Here is a 17769-nt window from a genome sequence, read left to right on the forward strand (position 1 = left end):
ATCAGAACTTTTACCAATGCAAAGTCAGGACAATAATGGAAGCCCAGCCATTGTAAGGCATCTTTAAGTCTTTACAAGTCAGACTATTGACTGTTCAATGTAAATTTGTGCAGGTCATTGAAAGTAGATGAAATGCACAAATATGTAGATTTCATTCAGTGTAGAGACATCAGGATTTTTTTGATCAACGGTCTTTATTTGTTAGCTAAGTCCAACTAAGAGCCAGATTGAAAGCTTTCAACTATTGAATTTTGCATGGCCTGCGCCATTTGGACAAACCTAAATGTTATCTATTTGCTGGACAATAGGACTTTCCAACATTAATTTGTGCTTGATGGGAAACATAATGGATTGTTGTGGAGATTTTAGAGAATTTTTTAACAAACAAAAAACCAAACAATACAGTCCCAAACCCAACCAGACATTCCCAGTGAAACATCCTGGCTGAAAGAGTTACGTGATAATACATTGTGCTGATACATTACTCGACTTGAAAGGAAAGCTAACACCTATCAAATGAGAAGCATCCTAAAATAAGATGTGGTCAATTAAAAAGCAGGAAAGTACAATGAAATGCATATGTAAAAGAGAAAAAAAGTAAGCCTTTTGGAAATATATATTTTGCAACACTAAGCAGCCTACATGTATCTATCTTCTAACAAGATGTAACATACAAGCCATTTACTCTTTTACCACTATAAAAGGACTGGTTAGTTTTGTACCTCCTGTATGTCATCTTATGAAGAGAAAGATGATTGTAACTTGCATTTTATGACAAAACTGGTGTAGTTTTGTCAAACAGCAGGGATATCAACACTTCTTGTGTCTCTCCCAAGATCATGTATGATTCACTACAACAGTCAAAATTTAGATTAAAGCATCAGCTACTATGAACAAAACACAGGTGTTATAGCCAGGCTTATCTGTATGTCTCAAACAGATTTGATGCATTGCCATCAATCACTCATTGCCATCAGCAGATTTGATGCCTTGCCATCAATCTGGGAGCTACTCCAGAAACCTCAGTCATTAGCAGGGTGGTGAGCAGAAGAAGCTGAAATTGAAGCTTGGGGCAGAATAATCTAGTTGGATGGGATTACTGACTGTTTAAGATCTGGAAGACGTGATCTATTACTCTCCCATTCAAAAAGCTATTCAGATCCCTATTCAGATAGGATACAATCTGCAGCAGATGCTTTAATTCCATCAATAACAACATGTTTATGTGCTATTTAGCTTCTAAAATTTGGAAAAGTCTGAGAGTAAAGCTCTGCCTTAATCAAGTTTAATTCTAGCTCTAAAACCTTTTTGTGGATGTGTGAAAGTCACAATTTTCCTTGACAATATCAGGTTCCCTAGCTGCTTGGCATAATTGGTGTCAAAGATAAACAGACTATGTGATGTCTCAACAGTAGCTAACAATTTTTCATTTCAACTATATTGTAATTGAAGGCTGTTATTAAATATCATTCCTAAGGAAAATCCACACAATTGGAGAATTTCACACGATTTCTAAATTCAGGTAAAGACAGGAAATGCCTTTCACTTATTATTATTCCTCAAGCTCAGAAAACACCCCAAAGCACCATCATTACAGTTGCACTTTTTTTCTACACTTCTGAAAACTCATTTTATTTATAAAAAGTTGAGAATTTCAGTTCAAGATTGCAGTACATTTATAGTGGGGATGTGGTCTCTTTTATTGTTTTGGTTTTATTTGTTGTTTTTTGTTTTTGTTTTTTTTTTTGTAAAGAGACTGCTACAATCGAGTTATAAGTCCCATTTCCTGAGATTTTTGGCTAAGGAAAATTTAGTAGTACTTCTATAATAAAAGATATTAATGCAGAATTTAGCTAGTAAGAAAAATAAATCTTAACAACAATAATTAATAGCATGAGAACCATATGGCTGTGAGAGGGCATAATAGCCAACATATATCTGAAATTGAAAACAGAGAACTGGGGGATGGAATAGGAACACTGTTTGCAGTAAAGCTATGAAAAAGCTGAAAGCAGCAATTGAGACTGACAATGTTAAACAGGTCAAAATATTTTTCCTAGAAGCAAGCTCTGTAATTCCAAAGGAAATCCATTTCAGAGAACTGGAAAATAAGCTCGGGCACTGGAACAGGCTTCCCAGGGGAGTGGACACAGCACCAAAGTTGACAGAGTTCAAGAAACATTTGGACAACACTCTCGGGCACATGGTGTGACTCTTGGGGTATCCTGTCCAGGGCTAGGAGAAGGACTCAAGGATGCTTGGGATCTCTTTCAACTGTGTGCATGTTTGTAAAAAACATTACCAGTTCTCACACATCAGGATGTAAGTAAAAAATATAGGAGCCTGTTGTTCTGTGATTTTGGAATGCTTGGTTTCTCATTTCTTCTAAGCAGCATTTCAGGAGAACAGTGGGCATGGCTTAAAATGAATCTCCACAGAACAAGAGAGAATTTTTAATGGTTTGTGGGGGAAGCCATCAAAAGCCTAAAACAAATTTACAGGTTTTCGATTAAAAGTCTAAAATAAATTTACAGTCTGTTGATTAATTATCTGCTTCTCAAGAATGCAAAATAAAAACTACAGCAAGGCAATTGCGGTTTCCACAAGTAACAATAAAAAATCCCCACAACCACAAAATGTCCCCCAACAACGTGCAAACCCTAGGCACATACATGAATATTATATGGGAACAGTCAACATCTAGCACCCACAAGGGAAACAAGACTATGGGTGGTGAAATAATTTACTCACATTCTTTTCAAAAAAACAATTACTTTCAGGATATTGGAGTTTAAGACTACACTAAACTGGTATAAATATTTGCAGAATATTTATTAGTCACATTACATGAACAGGCTTCACACTTGAGTAACCTTCAAGCCCTTCTTCATCATTTGTTTGCAATTTCGATTTCAGAAAAATCACTTCCCGTCACTAGATGCAATCAGTAAAATGGAATGCAATCTCGTGCATCCTTGCTGGATAAGATCTTTTCTCCTCTTTTTGGCTAATAAGTAAGGGTCTGCTGCTCTACTTCAATCCCGATTTCTTCCCATGCTCTTTCAAATATATGACAAATGAGTCAGTCTCTAGTGAGAAGTCCATTTTTTGTTATCTCTTCAAGACTGCATTCACAGAGTATTAATCCTGCCTGTACTCTTCCTGCTCCCAAATCACTACATTACAAGCCAGAACACATTAGAGCTTCCATATTATTAGAAACATACCACTGATATGTCAGAAGCATAAATAGATCATGTGAGAACCTAGATTCTTGAACAGGACTATGAAAAAATGAACAGAGACTACCTCAGCAGAATGTACCAGAGTCCTTGACACTAGCAAACAACTTAGATGAACATTCTTCTGAGAGCAGGGTCTGCATAAATCTCCAGGTGTGAGCAACAAGTAAAAGTAACGTTTAGAAAGAATGAAGAGGGCATGCTTATTCATGGAGATATGTATTTAACATCTTGGTGCTCTCCAGGATCCCAGCACTGGTGTATTTTGTTGTTTAAAAATTATGTGCCCTCTGTTGTTATTAAGACAAATTATTTCATTGGAATATTTGTGATGAAACCATGCTGAATAACATGGTGTCCTCAAATATGAAATGTGAAAAAATTTAAGTGTGACTTAAAACATAATAAAAATACTATAAAAATAAGTTATAATTTCAAAATTTAGTACATCTTCAAACTGTTTTTGAAAAATTGCAAGGTGCCTGTATTTCAAAAAGTCAAAGCTGCAGCCCAAGTATCTTAGGAAACAAAGTCACAATTTCATTTTCAAAGATTATGTTTAGGAGTTCTGGCTCAAATGAGCTCAGGTATTTCACAGTCAAGCAAAAATCAAGTCTTACAGGAAACAACTCTATAGCAGCAGCTAATTGCTCAGCATCAAAAGGCTTTGACATTTCTAAATTTGCAAATAATACAGCAATTGATAAAGACAGGAGTAGAGAAGGGAAAGAAAAGTGATCTTACAGTAGCATCATGGTTTTGCCATGGCCCCATCCTAACATTAAGCCTACTGAAACGTTTTGCTCCTTTTCTGAGCAAAACTTACTGTTTATTCTAAGATGTTTTCTGTTTTGCTTTTTTCATGCTAAACTATAACTTCTTACCAAGCTGCTGCCTGCCTCTATCCACAGCCTCAACTGAAAAGGATGGCTCAGCCTGACATAGCTGCTTTTTAAGCTATGTAAGTTTAAGGTTTATTATTATAGATACAGGAGAGAAGTAGATTGCACTTGCAACAGATGTTGAAAAAAGCATCATTTTAAATGCAACACATCTGTGACAAAAGCACATAGAATTTTTTTATTTTTACAGCAAAACCGGGTGTGCATATGTTGTTCACAGCAAGTGAAGGCAAGTAATGGAGAAAAACGTAAGACAAATAGCTCTTTCCTAATGAAAATCTACACAGAACAAGTCTTTGTGTGCAGTTAATCAATTCCAGAGCCTTTTCCTTGGGTAACAGGATACCAGTTAAGAAACTCAGCCAAAATAAATGGCTTCTGCATTTTGGGAATAGACCAGAATTATGAGCTTGGTTTGACATCTCCATCACAAATACTTTATTACTACCCTGCCAGGCAACATCAGCTTTCACCACACAGCCACAGAAATAGGCCAGAAAATCTCTGTGCTATGAATGCTCTGGTACTGAATAGGTCAGTTAGTTCAACCTCCTGATTCCTGCTCTTAGAAGAAATAGAGGTGAAAGGCCATAAACTCTCTTTTCCTAATGACATACAAAAAGTCACACTGAGTGTGCACATTTAGAAGGACAAATCTAGGAACAGAAGTGACACTTCTATCCAACATCACTGTATCTATTACTGTAAGAAGGTTATTATAAATGAAAAGGTCAATGCAGAACTATTCTTTTTACATTATTTATTTCATAAATTGCAGGATAGTTATGTGACTTCATTTCTTTTGTGGACAGCAGCAGAGAGAAGCAGCAGTAAATACTATGAGTTTTTCCCTAGACATCAGACTGCACAAAGGGCAAACATGGATTCTTTTCTTGTGATTGTAAAAATTCTCTGACTCAGCAGTTCACTGGAAAGGTTTGGTAAAGAATGCCTTCCCGTATGGAAACGTGATGGTGTCAGGATTGACATGAGCAGGGAAGACACAGAATGCCAGGTGACTGTACAAAGAGTAAAGCTTTTCTGTAAGTCAATCACCAAATGCCACATGCTATGTCTTATTGAGAAAGAAGGCAGAAATAGATTACATAGAGAGTGTAGCTAAGCTCTGACAAGAAAGCACTTTTTAAACATTTTTATGAGGCACGCTACTGCCTCACTGAACAGCAGACATTTTTACAAATTAACAAAATGTTAAAGACACCTAGAGCAGCCCTAATACAGGGTAGGACACTGGCCAATGACAGAAGCAGAGGAATTCCCAGTATATAATGGAAATAATCAAAGGCTATTATGCAAAACTTGAGAAATACACAAGGGGAAATAAAGCAGCTCAGCAGAAAAATGAACATTGTTCTTAGGTAGATAACAACCAGAAGATGCACAAAAGGACAGGTTTACAGAATTGCAGGAATCAGCTCAGAGGAGAAACTTGTGACAAAGCCATGGAGATTAAGAACTTGTGGTGACACCGACACAACATCCTACAACAGTCAATTTTTGAAGGAATAACTCTTTTTTGGCTTTTCTGTGTTCTTTTCACAGCTGTTCTTCGCTAAATATCTCTTAACTCATTTTTAGAATCTGAAATACTAGTGAAACTCAACTTCTTTATCCTAAATCCATGCTTCACAGAAATAATATACAAAGACTGAAACTCAGCATGAAAAAAACAGAGATCATGCTGTTATAGGTTTCCATTTGAGTGGTAACTATGAGCTACTTCAGTTATTTCCCAGGTGTATTGGGTATAAACCTGTTAAAAACTCTACAGTCAGAAACTCTGACCAGGCCAAATCCTTATAAAACTGATGACTCTCTTAAGAGCCATAAGTAGAAGACCTTTGCATTAGCTGTCCTGTTAGCCTTCAGGATATTTATAAGGAAATAATATGAAGTAAGTCAGATTTTCTGCTTTTAAAATAAGATGAAAATTCACGTAATCCTGAAAGAGTACCTGTTGCCACGAGAAAAGGATGAAAGCCTCTAATTTGACCTGTTCATTCCCATAACAATGATGAGAAAACTATGGGTAAAGATAAATACAGACAGAGTATTTAGATCTGCCTAAAGAGTATCCTGAACCATGTAACACTCTCAAACTGCTAGAGAAAGCAACATCTAATTCAGGATTGAAATGTTATTTCCCATAAATACAGCAACTGTAAACAGGAAGCATAACCATCTTGCTTATGTACCCATACTTAAAACTGCTTTCATTTCTAAAAAAATGCTCTAGCCATTTGGCATAGCAGTAGATAACTTACTGAGATCCAAAACTTCCAGTGTTTACCACTAATCAAGTCTATGTTAGTATTACACATAGCAAATCTAATAGCTTTAAGTAACTAGCAGCAGTCTAACCTTGTCAGTATACATTTTAAAAGTTATTTAAATCTTGCAACATAATTAACTTACTCATAAGCCATGGGGAAAAGTTCCCCTATTCTGTGAAAGAGCTAAGTTAGCACCCATGTTTGAATTTGCACATGAAAGGATTAAAGTACATTCAAGACATAAAAGTTTGTAATTTCAGGGTTCCATTCCCAGCAGACAAGTTTGTGGTTCATCACCTTACATGACTGTTGATATGATTTGTCTCCTTAGAATGGTGCTATGCCTTCTTTTAGCATGAAGGCTGAAGAGCTAGCAAGAGACTATACAGCTCCTTGCCCTGCTCTAAAGCCAAATGCAATATGTCCAGCCTATCCCCCCCATCCCTTACAGATGCTTCTTAAATTCTAGATTTCTTAAATCTTTCAAGTGACAGAGGTGTCACCTGACACACCCCTGCTGGTTACTCAGACTATTTATCAGCATTTTCAGAATGCAGGCAACATTGTTTACATATGATGTGAGTTCTTCCCAGTTGGGATACCTGCCCTTCCTGAACAAGTTCTGCCCTTTAGTATTAACACTGCAGTCCTGAAATTTATTCCAAGCCTGCAATACTAATAAAGTCTTACCTTTAGGTACAAATCCTGCTCTAGTTCTCCATGTTTAGTTTTGGTCTTACTGTTGATTTCTACTAAACTCCAGTATACTCTTAGGACATTAGAAACAAAGAACTTTGAACAGAGACAGCCTGCAGCTTTATAAAAGCAGGAGTTTAAGTGAAATATTATGTGAAAATAAATCAAAGGGAACTGACAGCTACCCCAAAGCATAAGAGCACTGAGAGTCCACTTAACATCATTTCAACATTCTTATTTCGACAGAAAGATTTTTCCAGCTTTCAGCCTACACTGCCATTCCAACCTGTATTTAAGTAGTAAAGTGTATCTCTATTACAATGCAAGATACTCCCAGTATATCTGCAATCATATAGAAATGTGGTTTCAATCAATCATTTCAATCAAGAATTTTTAATACTGCATTATTTGTGCAGCCGATTTAGAAATTCTCCTCAATTAACAGAGAATAAAAAATATTGAGCACAACATTCATACCTGTACAGGCAATCAAACATCCAGCATAACAAAATCATAAAAATACCCTATGAGGCACCTTGCTCTGTCAGAAACGTTCTCTGCAAGCAAAAAGGAAAGAAGTCTAGTACAAAGTATTGCTTTCTAAGCATTAGTCTAATCCTGAATCAGTTGCTATGCTTGTAGTTTTAATGGGAAAAAAAAGGAAATATTTTCCCAAGACATCTTTGTAATGAGGAAAAATACCACATCTAGCAACAAAGTACAGATAAGAGCAGCCTGAATTTTGTCTGTTCATGCCTGGAAGTCCTAGAAATGCCAGTATGTTTGACAGTCTACTTTCTTGCACTCTTATTCCATATTATAAAGGTGTACAAAATCCTACATGATTAACAGATGGATTATTGTATCTTCTGAAGTGCCTTTTTACTCTGGAGAGCACTATCAGGGCTCTTTCAAGAAGCAGGGGCATAGGCTGTGTGTCAGACTGTTTTTAAGACATGGACTAGGAAAATTCTACTGAGAAAATCACTTTTCACCCTTTTTATGAAGTGCCATCTCTTGCAGCAGACGGTCCTTTGCTAAAGGATATTTATTTGATTTTCTTCTGCCAGTGACAGCTACAGACAACAATAAAGGATTTCAGCATTTTCTTTCCTTAGTGTGTTGCCCACTCCAGCATCTCTCTTTAGTCTCAAGAGGGTAGAATCTATAATTTAGAACTGTTTTCTTTGTGTCACAATGAATGGAAAAGGTGAATAATTAAAGCATCCACAGCTTTAGGTAAAAAACCATCAATCTTACCGATTCTGACACTACCAGACAGCCTTGGTGAGCAGGTGTGCCCTGACAAGTATCTCTGCTTCTGTCCCAAAGCCAATAATCTTGAGGAATTGCACCATGAAGTACACCTGCATCTCCAAAAAGCCATCTAATATAGCAAAGATGAGCACCATACTCAGAAAAAGATGCTAATATAAATATCAGCCTGACCGACGTATTTCAAGAAAAGAAAACTAGAAAAAGTGACTTCCTTTTAAATTCTGATGTCTTTTGGTATTTCCAATGAATACTTTTGTCATAGTTATAACACCATTATCATGTGTATCATGTGAGAGACCAAAGTGCTGTTTTTCTTCAGTTATACTGTAACTTGAAAAAGTAGTCAGCTTCTCAAGCTCCATAGCAAAATACTTTCCAGAGCGATCTTCCATGAACAATAACAGATCGATATGTCAAAATTTTGTAGTTGAAGTTAAAAAAGTTCCATTTTAGAAGAGCTGTTATGGTTTCTGTTCTTCACAGCCTTAATCTAAGCAATAAGGTATTTTCAAAAATGCATGAAAAAAGTCAAACCCTAATCAAAATACTGTATTATCTTTTTTTTTTCCCTACTGCTCACTGGAATATGAAAAACCACTGTATCTCTGTAAGTCCCTTCAATGGTGGTGTTTTAATCTTCGAGGTTACATTTTCCTTGGAGTAATGGTGAAACAAATGGGAACAGGCACTAAACACCCACAAATTCAGTGTAGACTTGGTGGCCAACTGACATTTTTTCCTCTTATCAGATCTGTATTAACTAAATGCTGAACCACCAAAAATTCCAGTACAATAAAAGCGTATGGATCACAGATGTGCGCAGACAAAGGATTTTTAGGAAGGAAAACAGCAGAAAGTAAAATGGTAGCTACCCAGGGTGAGAAACATATATGAACTAGAGCCTTCTGATATGTGTCTAATTTTGCTGCTGTCAACAGAAATGCATTCAAAATTGCTCCATACAATCTCAGTAGAGAATTTCCATAATTTTCAACCTTTACTCCATTTATAAACTGGACGCAATCCTTCTAAGCATTCACATGACTTCCACCATCATGGGATTCAGCATTTTGGCAAATCACTAGAATGGCAATGGATATAATAATTTCTCCCACATTAGAGAAAATCCATTCCCCAGAGATCACTTATGTCTGTGGTTTGATGATAGCCAGATCTTGTATCTTCAAGCTATGTGCCTGTGTCTCACAAAGTTTTCCACTTCAACCATTTTACTGTAGCTTCTCATTGCACTGGATTGCTTTTCTACAGTCAGTCTTTATGAACTTCCTATCTGAGGCCAAGGTTCCTCCTTTGGGAGCACTGACTAGCCTGGAGTCAACAAAGAGACACCTTCCCAAGGTACACAGCACTAAAAGAATGAACCCTCTTGCTCCAGAATTATAGAATATAAACTTATTGAACCAACTTAAAAGGTTTGAGTATGTCTTAGCTCATGTTCAGGCTTGGCATTTCCTTATTGTTGAACAACATCTGTCCATATCTTTTCATCAGGTCTCAGAAGTCTGTAACTGATCTCTGTATGTCAGCATTGATATTGGCAGTGATCACTGGTGGAAGATTTGTTTGTCAGGCTCTATACTGCACCCATTGCAGTTGGGAGTGGATTGGTCTAAGGATCCTTTAACTGTTTGCAAAGAGCTGTACGTGTCTGGGTGTTCCCTAACAAAAGCTGCTGCTGACTTGCACAGCTTGGTAATCAAGTCAAACTACAATAACCCTAATTTTTGAGTTGAACAGTGGACGTTATCACACAAACTTATAGCAAGATTCTACAGACTAAGCTATAAGCAAAACTGCACACTTTAAAGCAAACTTATACAGCTGGTCCTCAAGCATGAAAAGCCTTCTGGGATGTCAATCTGCTGATACATGAGGTTACAGGATATCTAGACCAGTTTAGCACAAATCAGCACTGGTCTGAAAGCAGAGTCCTGTCTCTGTTGTTGGCACCTCAGGAATCACATCATAGTAGTGCCATCATTTTCATTTTCCTGACACATTCTGCTACATGTCAGACTTACAGGAAAAACAAAGGTAATGCATGTCTTTGACCTCTTCTGTCACCTGAATTAGACAAAAGTCTCAAAATTACAGGTAAAAAAATTAGCAACAATAATAGCTGGTTTTGATTGTATGTCTCAAATATTCTTAAATATTCTCTGGTATTTATATTGTTCAAATAAACTTTGTACTTCACATAGCTCCTTAAACACAAGGAAAAAATATGTAAGAAAAAATGAAAGAATTTAAACTAAAAAAACTCAGCACTTTGGAGTAGTAATTTCCTGAACAATCAAATTCTATTTAAGTTTTAGCAGCTGCTTATATGGTCCCTTCATACAGCTCCATGAGGAACAAACTAGGACATTTGTTACAAAAGGATTTTCCAGTATTCTTAATTAGCCAATTATTTTGTTAAAATCTTCAAATAAATTTCCTAATCTACCAGGACATTGTTTGAACCAATTTTACCGTCCAGTAAAATTGGATATTTTACCACCATTAATAAAAATAAATTAAAATCTCCAACAGAGCTTCCAAAAATAGCAAGTATTGCCCAATTGTATTGGCTTTAAAGATAAAATATGGCCAAAGCTTTGAGACGAGTATTGGAAAGGGTTTTCAGAACCAAGTAATCAATGACGACGCAACACCCCTCCATTTTCCTCACATCACTATTATTTTAAAACAATAATTCCAGCTGTGTAATATACAGTGCACTGGAAATTAGGCAGTGGGGTTTTTGTTTTGTAAAAACAATAAATCTTAAAAGTGTTCCACAAAGTATCAAGATTGCAGTAAAATATCTCTATCAGTCTGGAAAGGAAGTTGCTTTCATCGGAAGCCAGAAAAAAGCCATTCCAGTGCACACAGAGCTTAAAAATCACAGGAGTTTCAGAGTGTTGAGCAACAATTGTTTTTAGTTTAAAATTATTGCAGATGTTTTGAACAACATAATCTCTTCCTGGAAGTAATGTATTTTCAGGTGAAGGTTATTTTTAAATTACTTTCAGAAAATTCTCAGTCTTGGCACACAATTTATCACTACCAAAAGAACAGAAGTCTTGTTTGGAAGACACAGGTGACAAAATGCATAATGAGTCAATACTTTTTAATCAGAAATAAGACTGAGGTCACAAAGCAAAGGCACAAGGCTATGAGAAGTATATGTTGAAAAAGTTACTCATTAAGCTAGACCAACAACATTTAACTTTTAAGACATTAGGATTGTCTTTCACTGTTATTCTTTCCCTCAGTAGTTTTAATAGCAGTATTTTATGCTATGCTTTAGATTAATCTCAAAGTACTAAATTGTGCCATTTTTGACATCCTAAATATCACAGATATTACCAATTTGAGAAAAAGAGAATCTTTTCAGAAACCTGTATTTCCTATCAGAGTATCAGCAAAGTTGTCTTCAACCAAAACCAGCAGAATGCATGTTCATTGTATCACTACAGATTTTACTGATTTAATTTTATTATATGAATACATATATACTACAAAAACTAATGTAATCTTACATATGACCTCAGCATAAAGTGTTTCCCACTGTCAGTAAATCAGCTGACTTAAGATAAATTGGAATCCATAATTTAGCACCCTTCAAGAAAAAGAAAAATATGGAGAAATTACCTTAGGCAAGAAAGTAAGTTAAATATTAATGGATCTGTACTTAACTAGGACATACAGCTAACACATGGGGGAGGAGAGAATAAATCTTTCAGTTTAGCACTCACATTTCAGCCATCTGTAGATATCCCATTAAATTTACCATGAGCATTTGAAATGACTAAACACACAGACTGAAAATTAAAATTCTACACTGTAAGGCATGGCCTAATTAAATCTCTTATAAATTGAAAAATACAGTAGCAAATAGCAGGTAGCATAGTACATATTAAACTAACAAGTAGGAGACAAATTTTGAAATCCAGACCCATATAGAAGGGTACACAGTGAGGAAAAAATAGTGACAACAGTATGTAAAGAAATTACAGAGCTTCATTTATGATAACTCACTGACTTATGCAATGGTGAACTCAGCCTCATCTGCTTGGCACCATATCCTAGACTACTGCTAACCTCTGTAAACTCTGCAGCTGTGGAGACTGCAACACTTAAGACGAGCTTTTAAATTCTCCTCCAGACTTCATTCTCTCCTTCAGTTCTTCTGAAGAACAACTTCTGTTTAAATGAATTACTGAATTGCACACATGGTGTTCAAATAGAGCTCACTAAATCTATAATTAGCTCAGGAATTACCCCAAAGTTAGAGTTATCTAAAGAAAAGCTACACCTTTAAAACAGTGCCAGCCTCTTACCTAAGACCTGTGTTACATTAGTAAGATCCTGAGCAGGAGAGAGTGAATTAATACAAGAATTAATACAAGCATGTTCTGAGTGCACCAGCCTTCCTACCTGTGTTACTGCAAACTAAAACACTTCTTAAGGTGACATGGCTTACTCAGTTCAAATGCATTCTACTGTCTTACTATGTACTTGCTCAGAAGGAAGATCCAAACTTCATGGTTAACTGCAAAGTATTTTTGTAAGGTACCCGTTTGTATGGATAGGTGAATCACCTCCCACTGAGCAAAGACACAGAACGTCTACACAATGATCATGCAGACTCTGATACACTTTTGAAAGTTATTCTGAAAGCTTTAAATTTCAAATGGAAATAGCTAACAGAATAATTCCAATGGCTTCCTATAGTGCTTTTCCTAATAATTTTATATTACTTACTTCCACAGTAAAAGCTGAATTATGTTTGAAAGGAAAACAGGCTAATACCACCACCAAATAGGAAAAGGACTATTCAGAATTGCATTCAATTTATTTTAAAAAATAATTCATATCAACTGATTGTGTCTATATGTGGCATGACTACAAACAGTTGCTCCTGAATTATTTTAAATTGTTCTAAATTTCACAAAAATACTCCAGTTCACCTGGAAATAACAATCCTACTGCATTTTAGCTGATGACAATGAAAAGACTCAACTAATTACAATAACCTGTAGTTAAGAGCCACACACTCTGGCAGTGAGTTTACCTAAATCTACCATGACTTCTAAATATATACTTAGAAACACACTGGGGAAGACAGAGAACAAAAGAAGAAACAGTACTTTCCAGTACCTGGTAAGTCTGAAAAAAGGAGAATGCATTCATTGAATCCATTAGCCAGAAGACGATCCCTCAGCTGTTGAAGAATGGCAACTCCAATACAGAATGGGAAGGAGGAATTTCCAAGCAGTAATGTATCCCACAAGTGAAAAATTTTGTGCAAAGGGAAGACATCTGCATAATGAATAAGTACAATAAATAAAACTATGTAAGCATATACAGACAATAATAAGGTTAATGAGTTGCCTATGTACTTTTCTCTCCCATTGTGAGTGATTTCTTCTTTATTTGGGAACAAAGAGGACTCAACCTGTTTAGGATCATGTTTATCTTCATACGGAGTTTGATTATTCTGGAAATCACAATCTTCTTTTCTTAATGAATACTTGAAAGCACATGAGTTTTCACATTTCAAGTATGTCAAGAATTAAGCAATTTATTTTTCTTTTGGTGCAGTACAATTATGTATTAGGACATGCATATTGGTTTTTCACAATAAGATGACATTAATGAGTTAATAAGATAAATTACTTACATTTATACAAAAAAATGAACAGAATAAAGAAAAAACTGACAGAATGAAAGAAAGACAAGGATAAAGACCTATTAAAAATAGCAAGATTTTATATATAAACCTGAAGGTGGCTCCCTTAAAATATGCTATGTTCCAACTAAATAGTTCTAAGACTTTATTGCACTTGATTGCTTAAGGAAACCATCTCCTTGGTTTTCCAAATGTGGTGATTCTCATGAAGGGTATAGAAAAAGAGACAACTTCAAGAAACAGTGCTTTACAGTCAACACCTTTAGAAAATGCAATCAAGAATCTCATATTACGTTTTTTGATATTTCATGAGAGAAATAATCCATCAATTCTTTTCATTCTGCCACTTTTTAAAAATTTAAATTCAACATCTGTCAATGTTGACATGACATGAAAAAAATCAAGGATTTTAAATTGCTTTCTAGACTTGATTTATTAACTTTTTTCTCTTTAATTAAAACTCACCAAATTAGAAAGCTCTCCTTTTATCTTAATATACATGCACAAATACAGTACAGTGGTGCTACCAGAACAACAGTATGCCAATGTGCAACAAAAATATGATTATCTTCAAAAACAAAGTAATTCTCTTTCTTACATTATTTGAGTGATGGCAGGGGATGGTGGTGTAGTTTGGTTTTGCTTTTTAACTATTATTACATCTTTTTCCAATAGATAACAACATCATCTGAACACACGCTAAATACTGCATGTGTAAAATCGTCCAGATAATAGTAACAATGATAACATAATAACTACATAATAATCTAAGAATAACAACAACTCAAAAAAGAAGGAGAAAGACTAATTATTACCAAATCAGGGCAGAAAGTAAGTGACAGGCACTGTTGAGTTTTCCACTGTTAGAATTTTCCACAACACATCCTTGCAAATTATAAGCATCCTACTAAATGACTTATTATACCAATTAAGAAAGGCTTTAGCTGGAAAAGTGAGAAAAATTAAGCTTAAGAAATATAAGAACATTTAATCAGAGGAAAAAAAAGGTATACTCACGTGTAAACATTGTAAGAAACCAAGGAATTGCATAAAGCTGCCAAAGGTGTTGATGGGGGGAAGAAGAAGACAAAAAAAATTTTGAGAACTCAAGTTGTCTCTGACAATCGCCAACTACATTAAAAATTGCCTATTCTGTGTGAATTCATTTAGAAAGAAAAATAACTACAGTGGCAGATCTTCTATCAGACAACTCTCAGCCCCTTTTTTCATCCCCAAATTTTTCAAATTATTAGTTTGTGACACTATATTGAAAACAAAAAATCATTCAACACCCTTACTAGGCTGGTTTGCAAAAGATAAGCTGCAAAGTCTTACAGAAGCAAAAAACCTGCTTTATTAAACTGTTGCAATTCTCAATAATCTAGAGTAAAAATTAGTCAAGGATGCCTGAAAAAGCCTAAGCCAATTTGATTTAAGATACCTTTTTGACTATGGAAGAAAATAGTTTTATAGAAATAACTAAAAGTTCAAATCATGAACTTTCAAGAGAAAAAATAACCACATCTGCCTTTTTCTGCTATGCTGGTATTTATTAAAATGCACACTTATCAGTGGAGAAATCAAGGACAGTTTAATTCTCAGTAAATGCTTACTAGCACCCAAGCATTTATGTAGTTCTACTGTGGCCATGTTAGGGCAGTGTCATCTGAAGGTGTCCTGCTCCAGCACTTACAGCCCTATGAGACTTGCGCTGCTGCAACAGCTACAGAAAACCTTTAATGTCTGCAAGCTTTCATACTCATGACATCATACAGAGAAAGAAGAGCTAAGCACTTCCGCCACATTAAGAATTTCTCATTTTTCAATGAAGTATTGAGCAAGACACAGGCAAGAGAATCTATTTTCTTGAAACTTCAAACTGCACAGAAAGTTTCCATGAATTAGGAATGCAAGAGTGAGATGATCACTGTTAAATTTTACTCAGCTGCGTAGTTCATGTGCTATGAAGATTTACAGTTAAACATAAAGCTTAATATATTACTTTTTAACTCATAAAAAGTGCAAATTAATCCTCCTATTGAGCTTTTCCTGGAAGTAAACAAATGAGGAGCAGAAAACATAATTGATATTATGTTAATAAATTACTTCTTATTCCATAAACTCTGAACTGGGTTTTGGCTCTGACTAAATGATATACACATTTGCTGAAACCCTTCTTAGCACAGCTCTCTCTAAATTTTATTCCTATGCCTTCATCTGAGCAGCTGAACCATACTGTCCCTAAACTACAGGTGGTTCAATGACTTCTTCACCACTTTTAATATTCAGCAGGCTTTTATGAAGCTTGACCTCCAGCCCACCAATTGATTTTTAAGCATCCAAAATCCAAACCAAATCAATTTCTATTGTAATTTTAATCTTATAATACAATCATACTATTTCCCTGAGAATATCTATGTCATGTTTTAAATAGATGGCATTCTAGGAATAACATATCCTGTTCCCTGAAATATCCCCTGTAGTGGTTTTGATCAGCTAATGCCTGCTTATCTGCTTGTTTGTATGCAATATCTTGTTTCCCATGCTGTAGGAAAACAAGCCTAGTGTCCTGAGGCTCCTCTTTGCTTGGAGGTTCATATTATGTAAACCACTTTATTTCCTTGGTACTTAAAAGCAATTATTCCTTCCTTTTCATATATATATATGATTAAAATGTCTTACCAAAGCAGATCCTCGTTTTGTCTTAATTTCACAAACACCTCTATCATGCATGCATTTACATTGACATATACAAGAAAATACATGAAATGTGAAGCTTTGAAAATTATTAAAAGGTAATCACAAGGAAAACCACTGCTTTACTCTAACCTATCCTCACCAAGCCTATCAGCAGTGACATGAAAAGTACGTCAAACAATTTAAGTAGAAGGTGTCAGACGAGCTTTTATTGAAGGGAGTTTTTCCTCTGACAAAAATAATGCTTTAAGACAAGGAGGTGTTGGTGAGCCTGAAGAGCTTATGGATGCTATTAGAAAGCAAGGAAAGGGAAGGCACAACACGGGTGGCATTACTCCGTGGTGCCAGGGAAAGGGAAGGAGGAGCTGCTGTGACTCCAGGACAGAATTCGGGATGCACTAGGGACCAGGACTGCACACAACGCTAGGGAATGGTGCCCTCCAGCGGCCACTGCCCGGAACAGCACCGCGCCTCTGGAATAACGAGCTCCAGGAAAAGAGGGTTTCAACCCTTCAGTGCTGAACGCTGAAACCTAAGGGGGTTGTGGTTTTACTTGACATTTAACTCTCCGGAGCTGGGGAGTATACCTAATGTGTAATCAAAGTAGCATATCAACTGCTGAAATAGCCTGAGAATACGCCACATTAAAAAAAGAGCCTGTAAAACCAACACATCATTTGTTAGAGAGACCTTGACAGGAGCAGTGCCGTAATTAGAATTTTGCTTTGCATCAGGGAGTAATTCCACCTGTATTCTGCCTTTCCTTTCCTTATTTACTAATAGCATCCATAACCTTTCCAGGCTTACAAACACCTTGCCTTAAAGCATTATATTTGTTACAATCAGAGGAAAAACTCCCTTCATTAATAAGTTATACAGAAAAAGTATAACTTTGTTTCTGTATATACTTTAGCTGTACCATATATTGCAGTTTATATGAGGTGCCAAATCCAAAGATAAAG

At 35.8% G+C, this 17769-nt stretch overlaps 1 protein-coding gene across 2 annotated transcripts in view; it reads right to left on the minus strand.

Moving 5' to 3' along the window:
- TBCK (TBC1 domain containing kinase) overlaps positions 1-17769 on the minus strand; it is an 88393-nt gene that overhangs the window by 27633 nt on the left and 42991 nt on the right. For both annotated transcript variants that reach the window (XM_058837557.1, XM_058837558.1), the window contains exons 21-22: positions 15128-15164; positions 13579-13740 (exon numbers count right to left, since the gene is read on the minus strand). In XM_058837557.1, coding sequence (XP_058693540.1) covers positions 13579-13740; positions 15128-15164 — 199 coding nt within the window. The remainder of the gene's footprint in view (positions 1-13578; positions 13741-15127; positions 15165-17769) is intronic.

The sequence above is a fragment of the Poecile atricapillus genome, chromosome 4 (genome assembly GCF_030490865.1).
Source record: "Poecile atricapillus isolate bPoeAtr1 chromosome 4, bPoeAtr1.hap1, whole genome shotgun sequence".
Classification (NCBI taxonomy): Eukaryota; Metazoa; Chordata; class Aves; order Passeriformes; family Paridae; genus Poecile; species Poecile atricapillus.